The 15633-nt window shown below is 48.7% G+C and overlaps 1 protein-coding gene across 1 annotated transcript in view; it reads left to right on the top strand.

Annotated features, from left to right (window-relative positions):
* Positions 1-15633, top strand: part of AMN (amnion associated transmembrane protein) — a 97528-nt gene that overhangs the window by 59104 nt on the left and 22791 nt on the right. The window contains exon 4 of the mRNA XM_089661348.1: positions 6092-6176. Coding sequence (XP_089517474.1) covers positions 6092-6176 — 85 coding nt within the window. The remainder of the gene's footprint in view (positions 1-6091; positions 6177-15633) is intronic.

Genomic DNA, 15633 nt, shown 5'->3' on the forward strand with positions numbered 1-15633 from the left:
CCTACCTGGCCGGTTGCCTTTGTCTCCTTCCTGGCCTGGTTGCCTTTGTCTCCTACCTGGCCTGGTTGCCTTTGTCTCCTACCTGGCCTGGTTGCCTTTGTCTCCTACCTGGCCTGGTTGCCTTTGTCTCCTACCTGGCCTGGTTGCCTTTGTCTCCTACCTGGCCTGGTTGCCTTTGTCTCCTAGCTGGCCTGGTTGCCTTTGTCTCCTACCTGGCCTGGTTGCCTTTGTCTCCTACCTGGCCTGGCCTGGTTGCCTTGTCTCCTACCTGGCTGGTTGCCTTGTCTCCTACCTGGCCTGGCCTGGTTGCCTTGTCTCCTACCTGGCCGGTTGCCTTGTCTCCTACCTGGCCGGTTGCCTTGTCTCCTACCAGGCCGGTTGCCTTTGTCTCCTACCTGGCCTGGCTTGGTTGCCTTGTCTCCTACCTGGCCGGTTGCCTTGTCTCCTACCTGGCTGGTTGCCTTGTCTCCTACCTGGCTGGTTGCCTTGTCTCCTACCTGGCCGGTTTCCTTTGTCTCCTACCTGGCCGGTTGCCTTTGTCTCCTACCTGGCCTGACCTGGTTGCCTTGTCTCCTACCTGGCCTGGTTGCCTTTGTCTCCTACCTGGCCTGGTTGCCTTGTCTCCTACCTGGCCGGTTGCTTTGTCTCCTACCTGGCCTGGTTGCCTTGTCTCCTACCTGGCCTGGTTGCTTTGTCTCCTACCTGGCCGGCTGCCTTTGTCTCCTACCTGGCCGGCTGCCTTTGTCTCCTACCTGGCCGGCTGCCTTTGTCTCCTACCTGGCCGGCTGCCTTTGTCTCCTACCTGGCCGGCTGCCTTTGTCTCCTACCTGGCCGGTTGCCTTTGTCTCCTACCTGGCCTGGCCTGGTTGCCTTTTCTCCTACCTGGCCGGCTGCCTTTGTCTCCTACCTGGCCGGTTGCCTTTGTCTCCTACCTGGCCTGGCCTGGTTGCCTTTTCTCCTACCTGGCTGGTTGCCTTTGTCTCCTACCTGGCCTGGTTACCTTTGTCTCCCACCTGTGGCCAGCAGAACTTAATGAAATGTCATGTAGTGACATTTCAATAAAGTTTGTTAAAAAAATGTAGATTGATGTGCCGCAATCCATGCATCAACACCAATGTGATCCTTCATTCTAGCACAGTTGTTGATGTGAATGGGCCTTTGGCTGGTAGCTGGAAACCAGCTACAACTTCCATGTTCTTAAAGCAATAATAAACTCAAAACCAAACGTAATATATTGCAGCTTACCAATCCTTGTGTGGTGGCCGCATTACTTTATTATTTTTGGGCTCTTTTTTCCCCCACTGTTTTCAACTGGTGATCTGACCAATAACACACCTCCTGTATTAGAGTGCCCCCACTCTGGATGAAGGAGCACAGGGGGCACCTCTGGACAGAAGCATTGTCAGTCTGGGGGGAGGGGAGTGTGTTAGATGGACCAGCAGATTTAGATACACTAACAAACAGAAGCCAAACTCCAGCTAATATTTTTTGAACCCGTTAAAGCAAATCGTTTTTGTTTCCTTTTGGGATAAAAGTTTTACATAAATAAAAGCTGATTATTGTACACACCCCTGCCGGTGGTAAATGGTTTGTCTCAACACTCTGATACATTTGTAGGACAGCTTGTTCTGTTGGAAAACAACAGACTTTCTGGCCAGATCACTGGGTGAAAATAAGAGAGAGCCTACAAAAGGAAGCTAATGCTGCCACCACACCTAAGCATTCCTAAGTTGCAATAGAATGTTTGCTTTACTGCTTTAAACTGTTACATTGTTAACTGTGAATGGAAGTGGAATGTAAATATAAAAGAGAAGCAAAGGGGATTCCTGGTGAGAAATGGGTTTAGTTGGCGGTGAATGGAAGGCGTGGGGAGGACAGAAGTGAAACTCCTTTAAATATAAAAAGGAATTTCCAGAAACAAACATGACTCTATATGAAGTCTGTTTATAGGAATGGGAAGTGTTGTGCTGCTTCTAGGAAAGGGAAGTAGAATCCCTTACAGAAAACGTGCACTGATTGAGACCCCCTGAAAATGCTAGCTGCCTGGCTGAGACCACCTGAAAATGCTAGCTACCTGGCTGAGAGACTCCCTGAAAATGCTAGCTGCCTGGCTGGATGAGAGACCCCCTGAAAACGCTAGCTGCCTGACTGGCTGCATGAGAGAGAGACCCCTTGAAAATGCTAGCTGCCTGGCTGGATGAGAGACCCCCTAAAAATGCTTGCTGCCTGGCTGGATGAGAAACCCCCTGAAAATGCTAGCTGCCTGGATGGATGAGAGAGAGACCCCTTGAAAATGCTAGCTGCCTGCCTGAGAGAGACCCCCTGAAAATGCTAGCTGCCTGACTGGCTGCATGAGAAAGACCCCCTGAAAATGCTAGATGCCTGGCTGGATGAGAGACCCCCTAAAAATGCTTGCTGCCTGCCAGGCTGGATGAGAGAGACCCCCTGAAAATGCTAGCTGCCTGCCTGGATGAGAGAGACCCCCTGAAAATGCTTGCTGCGTGCCAGGCTGGATGAGAGAGACCCCTGAAAATTCTAGCTGCCTGCCTGGATGAGAGAGACTCCCTGAGAATGCTAGCTGCCTGGCTGGATGAGAGACCCCCTGAAAATGCTGGCTTCTCAGCTGGATGAGAGATCTCCTGAAAATGCTGGCTGCCCGGCTGGCTGGATGAGAGATCCCCTGAAAATGCTAGCTGCCTGGCTGGATGATAGGCTCCCTGAGAATACTAGCTGCCTGGCTGGATGAGAGACCTCTGAAAATGCTGGCTGCCCAGCTGGATGAAAGAGACCCCCTGAAAATGCTAGCTGCCTGGTTGGATGAGAGAGACCCCCTGAAAATGCTAGCTGCCTGGTTGGATGAGAGAGACCCCCTGAAAATGCTAGCTGCCTGGTTGGATGAGAGAGACCACCTGAAAATGCTAGCTGCCTGACTGGCTGCATGAGAGAGACCCCCTGAAAATGCTAGATGCCTGGCTGGATGAGAGACCCCCTAAAAATGCTTGCTGCCTGCCAGGCTGAATGAGAGAGACCCCCTGAAAATGCTAGCTGCCTGCCTGGATGAGAGAGACCCTCTGAAAATGCTTGCTGCGTGCCAGGCTGGATGAGAGAGACCCCCTGAAAATTCTAGCTGCCTGCCTGGATGAGAGAGACTCCCTGAGAATGCTAGCTGCCTGGCTGGATGAGAGACTCCCTGAGAATGCTAGCTGCCTGGCTGGATGAGAGACTCCCTGAGAATGCTAGCTGCCTGGCTGGATGAGAGACCCCCTGAAAATGCTGGCTTCTCAGCTGGATGAGAGATCTCCTGAAAATGCTGGCTGCCCGGCTGGCTGGATGAGAGATCCCCTGAAAATGCTAGCTGCCTGGCTGGATGATAGGCTCCCTGAGAATACTAGCTGCCTGGCTGGATGAGAGACCTCTGAAAATGCTGGCTGCCCAGCTGGATGAAAGAGACACCCTGAAAATGCTAGCTGCCTGGTTGGATGAGAGAGACCCCCTGAAAATGCTAGCTGACTGGTTGGATGAGAGAGACCCCCTGAAAATGCTAGCTGCCTGGTTGGATGAGAGAGACCACCTGAAAATGCTAGCTGCCTGGCTGGGAGTCCCCCCTGAAAATGCTGGCTGCCTGGCTGGATGCTGTAGACCTCCTGAAAATGCTAGCTGTCTGGCTGTCTGACTTTTTCTGACCCGGAACAAGCAAGAAGATTGACAAATCAGAAATACTGACTTGCTCTTGGTCCCTATGTCTGAGAATCCTGAAGCTGAAGGATAAGAATGGCAGCCAGGCGGAATGGCCTGAAAACAGATCACACCAGGGCCAAAGCTTATAAGTCCGTTCACATGGTCGTGCGCTACCTCCATGTATCATAAATATGTTAGTGCGTTGTGGTGTCATTCACTTTCAGTGTCAGCCCAATGCACAAAAGCCTCTTGCTTGTGGGTAGCCAGCGGGTGGTAAAAACTGGTGGTTGAGCCATGGTTTTACCGACTGCCCACCTGAAACATAACAAGTTAGAAGGGACTGGATACATAATGCAGGTTGTGGCAATTGTGACTCGGCATTCCCAGTCTGACAGGTGGCACTGCCTATTGAAGTCAATGTGGCTTCTCCACAACTGTGAGCTTTCTGTTTTTACAGCCCCCTTGCCTCTTTCACACCAGCGGTTGAGCCATGGTTTTACCACCCACTTGAAACATAAAGCAGCCAGACGGGACTGTACATGTGTCACATCAAATTTAACTCAGCATGCCGAGTTCGCTAGGCAGCTCTGCCTCTCAGACTTATCAGAGTGCAAGCCAAGCGTTTGGCGCAGTGTTTCTATTCCCGTTTGGCTAGAAAAGAACAAAAAAACACATTCAGGAGGCAGCAGTATCACCACTCACTCTGCCCCCCCCCCCCCCAAGAAGAAATCCTCAGTAGGCAGTAGACACTGCCACCTATGTGCCTAAGGGAACACGCCTGCATTGCAGCACATTGCAATGCTCAGCAAAGCCAGGGACGGATCTAGCCTATATGATCTGGGGGTACAGAGAAAAAAACTCAGGGGGCACAATGTCACCACTGTGTGAGAGGCACTGACAGTCTGTGACAACCAGGGAAACACGAGGATATAATAGACTGTCATTAGATTAAGGTGAATAAATAGTCTGTGCCCCTTTATATCAGTTATCCCTATCAGAGTTCACCTTTACATCAAGGTCCCCATCAGAGTGCCCCCTTACATCAGGAGTCCCCATCAGAGTGCCCCCTTACATCAGGAGTCCCCATCAGAGTGCCCCCTTACATCAAGGTCCCCATCAGAGTGCCCCCCTTACATCAAGGTCCCCATCAGAGTGCCCCCTTACATCAAGGTCCCCATCAGAGTGCCCCCTTACATCAAGGTCCCCATCAGAGTGCCCCCTTACATCAAGGTCCCCATCAGAGTGCCCCCTTACATCAAGGTCCCCATCAGAGTGCCCCCTTACATCAAGGTCCCCATCAGAGTGTCCCCTTACATCAAGGTCCTCATCAGAGTGCCCCCTTACATCAAGGTCCCCATCAGAGTGCCCCCCTTACATCAAGGTCCCCATCAGAGTGCCCCCTTACATCAAGGTCCCCATCAGAGTGCCCCCTTACATCAAGGTCCTCATCAGAGTGCCCCCTTACATCAAGGTCCTCATCAGAGTGCCCCCATCCATCAAGGTTCCCATCAGAGTGCCCCCCTTACATCAAGGTCCCCATCAGAGTGCCCCCTTACATCAAGGTCCCCATCAGAGTGCCCCCTTACATCAGGGTCCCATCAGAGTGCCCCCTTACATCAGATGTCACCATCAGAGTGCCCCCTTACATCAGATGTCACCATCAGAGTGCCCCCTTACATCAGGGTCCTCAGGGTCCCCATCAGAGTGCCCCCTTACATCAGGGTCCTCAGGGTCCCCATCAGAGTGCCCCCTTACATCAGGGTCCTCAGGGTCCCCATCAGAGTGCCCCCTTACATCAGGGTCCCAATCAGAGAGTCCCCTTACATCAGTGTCCCAATCAGAGTGCCCAGTTACATCAGGGTCACCATCAGAGTGCCCCATTGCATCAGGTGTCCCCATCAGAGTACCCCCTTACATCAACTGTTCCCATCAGAGTGCTCCCTTACATCAAGTGTCCCCATCAGAGTGCCCCCTTACATGGATTTTTGCAATAAGAGTGCACCCTTATATCAATTGCCCCCATCAGGCTGGCTCATGGATCATTGAATGCACTCTGAGACCTATCGGGGGGCACAACCAAAATCTAGGAGAGAAGGCACAGCCCTCCCAGCACTTCCCTCCCCAGCACCCCCATAGATCCGGCCCTGAGTAAAGCACTACTGTGCGTCACATGAAAAAACAAAATGGTGCATGTTAAATTTCCTGTCCGTTATGAATGGGCTTCCGTAATGCACATTAACATGCATACATCTGAACACACTGCAGGCGCTCTGGCTAGGTGGATATGGGCCCTAAACTCCCAGACATGCAATTGGTTGGAGAAATAAATTGGATGATATCTCAGATGTAGTCGCTGCGGCGTGTGATCCGACCTCCGTCATTCTGACCTTGTCGCCATGTTTTCTCTCTGTAGTATCTGCCTCTGGATGGAGAATTGATCTTGTCACCCGGGGCCGGGTTTCTGGTGGCTCCTGCTGCAGATCCAGCATGTGGTGAAGGTAAGGATGATGCATGACTTGTCCTATGATTGTCTAAGGCCGACCCTTATGTAGCCGTTCCTTCTGTTGGCTCTTCATGCTCCAGGGGCCAAGCCTAGGCACTGCATTCCTTAATTCTAGAGGTGATCCTTCAACGTTTTCAGCCAAAATCTCATGAGCCTAGCAAACCATGAGGATTCCTGTGGGATTGGATTCCGGTGGTGAAGCTGCAAAGGGTTTGACCAAATGTTTGCAGTTCGATGTGAACCAAGCAATCCATTGGGATTTGGCGTGAGCCCATGGGTGCGGTGATCCTGAAACTCATCCATACCTAAAGGGATAATTATATAAGAGCACAGATATGATATTAAAGTGTTACTATACCCTGCATTCACTAAATCCGCTCTCCCCGGACCCTGCATTCATTATATCCGGTCTCCCCGGACCCTGCATTCACTATATCTGGTCTCCCCGGACCCTGCATTCACTATATCCGCTCTCCCCGGACCCTGCATTCATTATATCCGCTCTCCCCGGACCCTGCATTCACTATATCCGGTCTCCCCGGACCCTGCATTCACTATATCCGGTCTCCCCGGACCCCGCATTCACTATATCCGCTCTCCCCGGACCCCGCATTCACTATATCCGCTCTCCCCGGACCCTGCATTCACTATATCCGCTCTCCCCGGACCCTGCATTCACTATATCTGGTCTCCCCGGACCCTGCATTCACTATATCTGGTCTCCCCGGACCCTGCATTCACTATATCTGGTCTCCCCGGACCCTGCATTCACTATATCCGCTCTCCCCGTACCCTGCATTCACTATATCTGATCTCCCCGGACCCTGCATTCACTATATCCGCTCTCCCCGGACCCTGCATTCACTATATCCGCTCTCCCCGGACCCTGCATTCATTATATCCGGTCTCCCCGGACCCTGCATTCACTATATCTGGTCTCCCCGGACCCTGCATTCACTATATCCGCTCTTCCCGGACCCTGCATTCACTATATCCGGTCTCCCCGGACCCTGCATTCACTATATCTGGTCTCCCCGGACCCTGCATTCACTATATCTGGTCTCCCAGGACCCTGCATTCACTATATCTGGTCTCCCCGGACCCTGCATTCACTATATCCGCTGTTGCAACAACCAAAATTGCTGTGTACAAAGTATAATGTAGGCATGTCACCCAAATGCAGCCCCAGGTCCATTCAGAGGTACTACTTCACCTATACCTGCAGACTATTCCTCAAGCTCCATTCAGAGGTACTACTATACCTATACATGCAGACTATTCCTCCAGCCCAAGGTCCATTCAGAGGTACTACTATAGATATTCCTGCAGACTATTCCTCCAGCCCATTCAAAGGTACTACTCAGGGGCGGACTGACCATTTGGAAACTCGGGCACTGCCTGAGGGCCCGGGGTCAGTAGGGGACCCCATGAGATGCCCCTGGTACCTTTTTCATAGGCTTTTTTGAGTTTGGGCAAGGACACAGGGGCCCCATGATCCTCTATTGCCCGGGGGCCCCATGAGTTGTCAGTCCGCCCTTGCTCTTTCGGAATGATGGGCCCTCTATCCTGTGTAACTGACCCACATTCAGACCCGATTCCCCAGATTTCTAGGTCTGATGTGTAGAGCTGCATAAATGTATGATTCAGCTACAATTGATTGGTCCACAGCTGTGATGGGCATGCTCACTGGCCAATGCTGAGGCATGGGGCGGGGTCTTGGACTGAAAAAGCCGGTTGAGATTTGTATAATTGGGGAAATGACCAACACTGGAGCTGCCAGAATCTGCAACCAATCAGCTTCTAGCTTTCATTTTCAAAGTTTACCTGAACAAGCTGAAGCTAGAAGCTGATTGGTTACTGTGCACAACTGCTCCAAGTTTTAGTAAATTCCCCCCTTTGTGTTTTGTAGGTTCCTGGGGTGGTGACTATGAGGTTCTTTTACTATTGAATGTGCTGATCATGTACAATATGTAGCAGGTATAACTGTAAGGACGCTCCCATCGGGTCCGCCTGCCCCTTACACCCGCCGGCATCCAATCCCATCCACCAAAAAGGGATGGATGGGGATCAGATTCCCCTTCTGTCCGTCGGATGGAAACAGACAGGCGGTCCATATTTCATCCAACCACCCATTGAGGAGAGCGAGCTGCTCTGTGTCAGCTCTGCAGCAACGGAGGGGACACAGAGCTGTCATTCATATACTCAGCGGAGAGATCCCCCGCTGAGCAAGCGGATCCGCTAAAGGACCCTCCCTGTGAAAGGACCCTAACAAAGCATAGAGGAAGAATCCATTTCAGATGCAGATATCACACAGATTTTTCAGCACTTCAATAAACAAAAAAAAGGAATCTAAAGCATTAAATCACTATCAATATTATGCAAACACTGAGAAGGTGTCATACATAACATGGGGTCTATGTGGAAAAAACTGGCTGTATGACTTGCATTCACTCCAACACAACAAATGATTGCTGCATTGGCGCCATCTTGTGACCATAATGTTGTATTTTTCTGAGTTACTTCAATTAAAAAGAAATTACCATTATGGCCACTAGATGGCACTGAAGTTCATAGCAGATTTTTGCAAACAATATGCAGCTCATTTGCTATTCCTGTGTGAATGCTTGGGACAAATTCTTAGGAACTCCCTTCTGGGGCTGGAGGAATAGACTGCAGATATAGCTTTAGTAGTGCCTCTGAATGGACCTGGGGCTGGAGGATTGGTCTGCAGGTATAGGTGTAGTAGTATCTCTGAATGGACCTGAGGCTGGAGGAATAGTCTGCAGCTATAGGTGTAGTAATATCTCTGAATGGACCTGAGGCTGGAGGAATAGTCTGCAGAGATAGGTATAGTAGTATATCTGAATGGACCTGGGGCTTGAGGAATAGTCTGCAGGAATAGGATTAGTAGTACCTCTGAATGGACCTGGCACTGGAGGAATAGTCTGCAGGTATAGGTGTAGTAGTACCTCTGAATGGACCTGAGGATGGAGGAATAGTCTGCAGGTATAGGTGTAGTAGTATCTCTGAATGGATCTGGGGCTGGAGGAATAGTCTGCAGGTATAGGTATAGTAGTACCTCTGAATGAAGCTGGAGGAATAGTCTGCAGGTATAGTGGTACCTCTGAATGGGGCTGGTGGAATAGTCTGCAGGTATAGATGTAGTAGTACCTCTGAATGGGGCTGGAGGAATAGTCTGCAGGTATAGGTATAGTAGTACCTCTGAATGGGGCTGGAGGAATAGTCTGCAGGTATAGTATTACCTCTGAATGGGGCTGGAAGAATAGTCTGCAGGTATAGGTGTAGTAGTACCTCTGAATGGGGCTGGAGGAATAGTCTGCAGGTATAGGTATAGTAGTACCTCTGAATGGGGCTGGAGGAATAGTCTGCAGGTATAGGTGTAGTAGTACCTCTGAATGGGGCTGGAGGAATAGTCTGCAGGTATAGGTGTTGTAGTACCTCTGAAAGGGGCTTGAGGAATAGTCTGCAGATATAGATGTAGTAGTACCTCTGAATGGGGCTGGAGGAATAGTCTGCAGGTATAGTAGTAATTCTAAATGGGGCTGGAGGAATAGTCTGCAGGTATAGATGTAGTAGTACATATGAATGGGGCTGGAGGAATAGTCTGCAGGTATAGTATTACCTCTGAATGGGGCTGGAGGAATAGTCTTCAGGTATAGTAGTACCTCTGAATGGACCTGGGGCTGGAGGAATAGTCTGCAGGTATAGGTATAGTAGTACCTCTGAATGGGGCTAGAGGAATAGTCTGCAGGTATAATAGTACCTCTGAATGGATCTGGGGCTTGAGGAATAGTCTGCAGGTATAGGTGTAGTAGTACCTCTGCATGGGGCTGGAGGAATAGTCTGCAGGTATAGGTATAGTAGTACCTCTGAATGGACAAGGAGCTGGAGGAATAGTCTGCAGGTATAAGTATAGTAGTACCTCTGAATAGAGCTGGAGGATTAGTCTGCAGGTGTAGTAGTACCTCTAAATGGGGCTGGAGGAATAGTCTGCAGGTATAGCTGTAGTAGTACCTCTGAATGGGGCTGGAGGAATAGTCTGCAGGTATAGGTGTTGTAGTACCTCTGAAAGGGGCTGGAGGAATAGTCTGCAGGTATAGTAGTAATTCTAAATGGGACTGGAGGAATAGTCTGCAGGTATAGGTGTAGTAGTACATATGAATGGGGCTGGAGGAATAGTCTGCAGGTATAGGTGTAGTTGTACCTCTGAATGGACCTGGGGCTGGAGGAATAGTCTGCAGGTATAGGTATAGTAGTACCTCTGAGTGGATCTGGGGCTTGAGGAATAGTCTGCAGGTATAGGTGTAGTAGTACCTCTGAATGGGGCTGGAGGAATAGTCTGCAGGTATAGGTGTAGTAGTACCTCTGAATGGGGCTGGAGGAATAGTCTGCAGGTATAGGTATAGTAGTACCTCTGAATGGACCTGGCACTGGAGGAATAGTCTGCAGGTATAGGTATAGTAGTACCTCTGAATGGACCTGGCACTGGAGGAATAGTCTGCAGGTATAGGTATAGTAGTACCTTTGAATGGATCTGGAGGAATAGTCTGCAGGTATGGGTATAGTAGTACCTCTGAATGGAGCTGGAGGAATAGTCTGCAGGTATAGTAGTACCTCTGAATGGGGCTGGAGGAATAGTCTGCAGGTATAGGTATAGTAGTACCTCTGAATTGGGCTGGAGGAATAGTCTGCAGGTACAGGTGTAGTAGTACATCTGAATGGGGCTGGAGGAATAGTCTGCAAGTATAGTAGTAATTCTTAATGGGGCTGGAGGAATAGTCTGCAGGTATAGGTGTAGTAGTACATATGAATGGGGCTGGTGGAATAGTCTGCAGGTATAGTATTACCTCTGAATGGAGCTGGAGGAATAGTCTGCAGGTATAGTAGTACCTCTGAAAGGGGCTGGAGGAATAGTCTGCAGATATAGATGTAGTAGTACCTCTGAATGGGGCTGGAGGAATAGTCTGCAGGTATAGGTGTTGTAGTACCTCTGAAAGGGGCTGGAGGAATAGTCTGCAGGTATAGTAGTAATTCTAAATGGGGCTGGAGGAATAGTCTGCAGGTATAGGTGTAGTAGTACATATGAATGGGGCTGGAGGAATAGTCTGCAGGTATAATAGTACCTCTGAATGGATCTGGGGCTTGAGGAATAGTCTGCAGTTATAGGTGTAGCAGTACCTCTGAATGTGGCTGGAGGAATAGTCTGCAGGTATAGGTGTAGTAGTACCTCTGAATGGACCAGGAGCTGGAGGAATAGTCTGCAGGTATAAGTATAGTAGTACCTCTGAATAGAGCTGGAGGATTAGTCTGCAGGTATAGGTGTAGTAGTACCTCTGAATGGGGCTGGAGGAATAGTCTGCAGGTATAGTAGTAATTCTAAATGGGGCTGGAGGAATAGTCTGCAGGTATAGATGTAGTAGTACATATGAATGGGGCTGGACGAATAGTCTGCAGGTATAGTAGTACCTCTGAATGGACCTGGGGCTGGAGGAATAGTCTGCAGGTATAGGTATAGTAGTACCTCTGAATGGGGCTAGAGGAATAGTCTGCAGGTATAATAGTACCTCTGAATGGATCTGGGGCTTGAGGAATAGTCTGCAGGTATAGGTGTAGTAGTACCTCTGCATGGGGCTGGAGGAATAGTCTGCAGGTATAGGTATAGTAGTACCTCTGAATGGACAAGGAGCTGGAGGAATAGTCTGCAGGTATAAGTATAGTAGTACCTCTGAATAGAGCTGGAGGATTAGTCTGCAGGTGTAGTAGTACCTCTAAATGGGGCTGGAGGAATAGTCTGCAGGTATAGCTGTAGTAGTACCTCTGAATGGGGCTGGAGGAATAGTCTGCAGGTATAGGTGTTGTAGTACCTCTGAAAGGGGCTGGAGGAATAGTCTGCAGGTATAGTAGTAATTCTAAATGGGACTGGAGGAATAGTCTGCAGGTATAGGTGTAGTAGTACATATGAATGGGGCTGGAGGAATAGTCTGCAGGTATAGGTGTAGTTGTACCTCTGAATGGACCTGGGGCTGGAGGAATAGTCTGCAGGTATAGGTATAGTAGTACCTCTGAGTGGATCTGGGGCTTGAGGAATAGTCTGCAGGTATAGGTGTAGTAGTACCTCTGAATGGGGCTGGAGGAATAGTCTGCAGGTATAGGTGTAGTAGTACCTCTGAATGGGGCTGGAGGAATAGTCTGCAGGTATTGGTATAGTAGTACCTCTGAATGGACCTGGCACTGGAGGAATAGTCTGCAGGTATAGGTATAGTAGTACCTCTGAATGGACCTGGCACTGGAGGAATAGTCTGCAGGTATAGGTATAGTAGTACCTTTGAATGGATCTGGAGGAATAGTCTGCAGGTATGGGTATAGTAGTACCTCTGAATGGAGCTGGAGGAATAGTCTGCAGGTATAGTAGTACCTCTGAATGGGGCTGGAGGAATAGTCTGCAGGTATAGGTATAGTAGTACCTCTGAATTGGGCTGGAGGAATAGTCTGCAGGTACAGGTGTAGTAGTACATCTGAATGGGGCTGGAGGAATAATCTGCAAGTATAGTAGTAATTCTTAATGGGGCTGGAGGAATAGTCTGCAGGTATAGGTGTAGTAGTACATATGAATGGGGCTGGTGGAATAGTCTGCAGGTATAGTATTACCTCGGAATGGAGCTGGAGGAATAGTCTGCAGGTATAGTAGTACCTCTGAAAGGGGCTGGAGGAATAGTCTGCAGATATAGATGTAGTAGTACCTCTGAATGGGGCTGGAGGAATAGTCTGCAGGTATAGGTGTTGTAGTACCTCTGAAAGGGGCTGGAGGAATAGTCTGCAGGTATAGTAGTAATTCTAAATGGGGCTGGAGGAATAGTCTGCAGGTGTAGTAGTACATATGAATGGGGCTGGAGGAATAGTCTGCAGGTATAATAGTACCTCTGAATGGATCTGGGGCTTGAGGAATAGTCTGCAGTTATAGGTGTAGCAGTACCTCTGAATGTGGCTGGAGGAATAGTCTGCAGGTATAGGTGTAGTAGTACCTCTGAATGGACCAGGAGCTGGAGGAATAGTCTGCAGGTATAAGTATAGTAGTACCTCTGAATAGAGCTGGAGGATTAGTCTGCAGGTATAGGTGTAGTAGTACCTCTGAATGGGGCTGGAGGAATAGTCTGCAGGTATAGGTGTTGTAGTACCTCTGAAAGGGGCTGGAGGAATAGTCTGCAGGTATAGTAGTAATTCTAAATGGGGCTGGAGGAATAGTCTGCAGGTATAGGTGTAGTAGTACATATGAATGGGGCTGGAGGAATAGTCTGCAGGTATAATAGTACCTCTGAATGGATCTGGGGCTTGAGGAATAGTCTGCAGTTATAGGTGTAGCAGTACCTCTGAATGTGGCTGGAGGAATAGTCTGCAGGTATAGGTGTAGTAGTACCTCTGAATGGACCAGGAGCTGGAGGAATAGTCTGCAGGTATAAGTATAGTAGTACCTCTGAATAGAGCTGGAGGATTAGTCTGCAGGTATAGGTGTAGTAGTACCTCTGAATGGGGCTGGAGGAATAGTCTGCAGGTATAGTAGTAATTCTAAATGGGGCTGGAGGAATAGTCTGCAGGTATAGGTGTAGTAGTACATATGAATGGGGCTGGAGGAATAGTCTGCAGGTATAGTATTACCTCTGAATGGGGCTGGAGGAATAGTCTTCAGGTATAGTAGTACCTCTGAATGGGGCTGGAGGAATAGTCTGCAGGTATAGGTATAGTAGTACCTCTGAATGGGGCTGGAGGAATAGTCTGCAGGTATAATAGTACCTCTGAATGGACCTGGGGCTGGAGGAATAGTCTGCAGGTATAGGTATAGTAGTACCTCTGAGTGGATTTGGGGCTTGAGGAATAGTCTGCAGGTATAAGTGTAGTAGTACCTCTGAATGGGGCTGGAGGAATAGTCTGCAGGTATAGGTATAGTAGTACCTCTGAATGGACCAGGAGCTTGAGGAATAGTCTGCAGGTATAAGTATAGTAGTACCTCTGAATAGAGCTGGAGGATTAGTCTGCAGGTATAGTAGTACCTCTAAATGGGGCTGGAGGAATAGTCTGCAGGTATAGTAGTACCTCTGAAAGGGGCTGGAGGAATAGTCTGCAGGTATAGGTGTAGTAGTACCTCTGAATGGGGCTGGAGGAATAGTCTGCAGGTATAGGTATAGTAGTACCTCTGAATGGACCTGGCACTGGAGGAATAGTCTGCAGGTATAGTAGTACCTCTGAATGGACCTGGCACTGGAGGAATAGTCTGCAGGTATAGGTATAGTTGTACCTCTGGGGCTGGAGGAATAGTCTGCAGGTATAGGTATAGTAGTACCTCTGAATTGGGCTGGAGGAATAGTCTGCAGGTATAGTAGTAATTCTAAATGGGGCTGGAGGAATAGTCTGCAGGTATAGTAGTACCTCTGAATGGGGCTGGAGGAATAGTCTGCAGATCCTTGAGCACTACACTTGCAATTCATGGATTGCAGTTGCAATGCTCTGCATGCTTGAATGCATTTACATTCAAAGTGCCCCTTTTCCCTTCCCTTAGTGGGGTGCAGCCATCACATCTCTGTAATATTTGGTATATGGGGGGCTGGAATCTGGCCATCGTATAATTAGGTACCGGGTAGATTTTGTCGATATTTGTTGCCGGGTAGATTTTGTTTATATTTGTTGCCGGGTAGATTTTTGTCTATATTTGGTGCCGGGTAGATTTTGTCTATATTTGGTGCCGGGTAGATTTTTGTCTATATTTGGTGCCGGGTAGATTTTTGTCTATATTTGGTGCCGGGTAGATTTTGTCTATATTTGGTGCCGGGTAGATTTTGTCTATATTTGGTGCCGGGTAGATTTTGTCTATATTTGGTGCCGGGTAGATTTTGTCTATATTTGGTGCCGGGTAGATTTTTGTCTATATTTGGTGCCGGGTAGATTTTTGTCTATATTTGGTGCCGGGTAGATTTTTGTCTATATTTGGTGCCGGGTAGATTTTTTTCTATATTTGGTGCCGGGTAGATTTTTGTCTATATTTGGTGCCAGGTAGATTTTTGTCTATATTTGGTGCCAAGTAGATTTTGTCTATATTTGGTGCCAAGTAGATTTTGTCTATATTTGGTGCCGGGTAGATTTTGTCTATATTTGGTGCCGGGTAGATTTTGTCTATATTTGGTGCCGGGTAGATTTTGTCTATATTTGGTGCCGGGTAGATTTTTGTCTATATTTGGTGCCGGGTAGATTTTGTCTATATTTGGTGCCGGGTAGATTTTTGTCTATATTTGGTGCCGGGTAGATTTTGTCTATATTTGGTGCCGGGTAGATTTTGTCTATATTTGGTGCCGGGTAGATTTTGTCTATATTTGGTGTCGGGTAGATTTTTGTCTATATTTGGTGCCGGGTAGATTTTTGTCTATATTTGGTGCCGGGTAGAT

This window comes from Staurois parvus, unplaced genomic scaffold (assembly GCF_062004578.1).
Source record: "Staurois parvus isolate SC_StPar_1 unplaced genomic scaffold, SC_StPar_1.0 ptg001329l, whole genome shotgun sequence".
Classification (NCBI taxonomy): Eukaryota; Metazoa; Chordata; class Amphibia; order Anura; family Ranidae; genus Staurois; species Staurois parvus.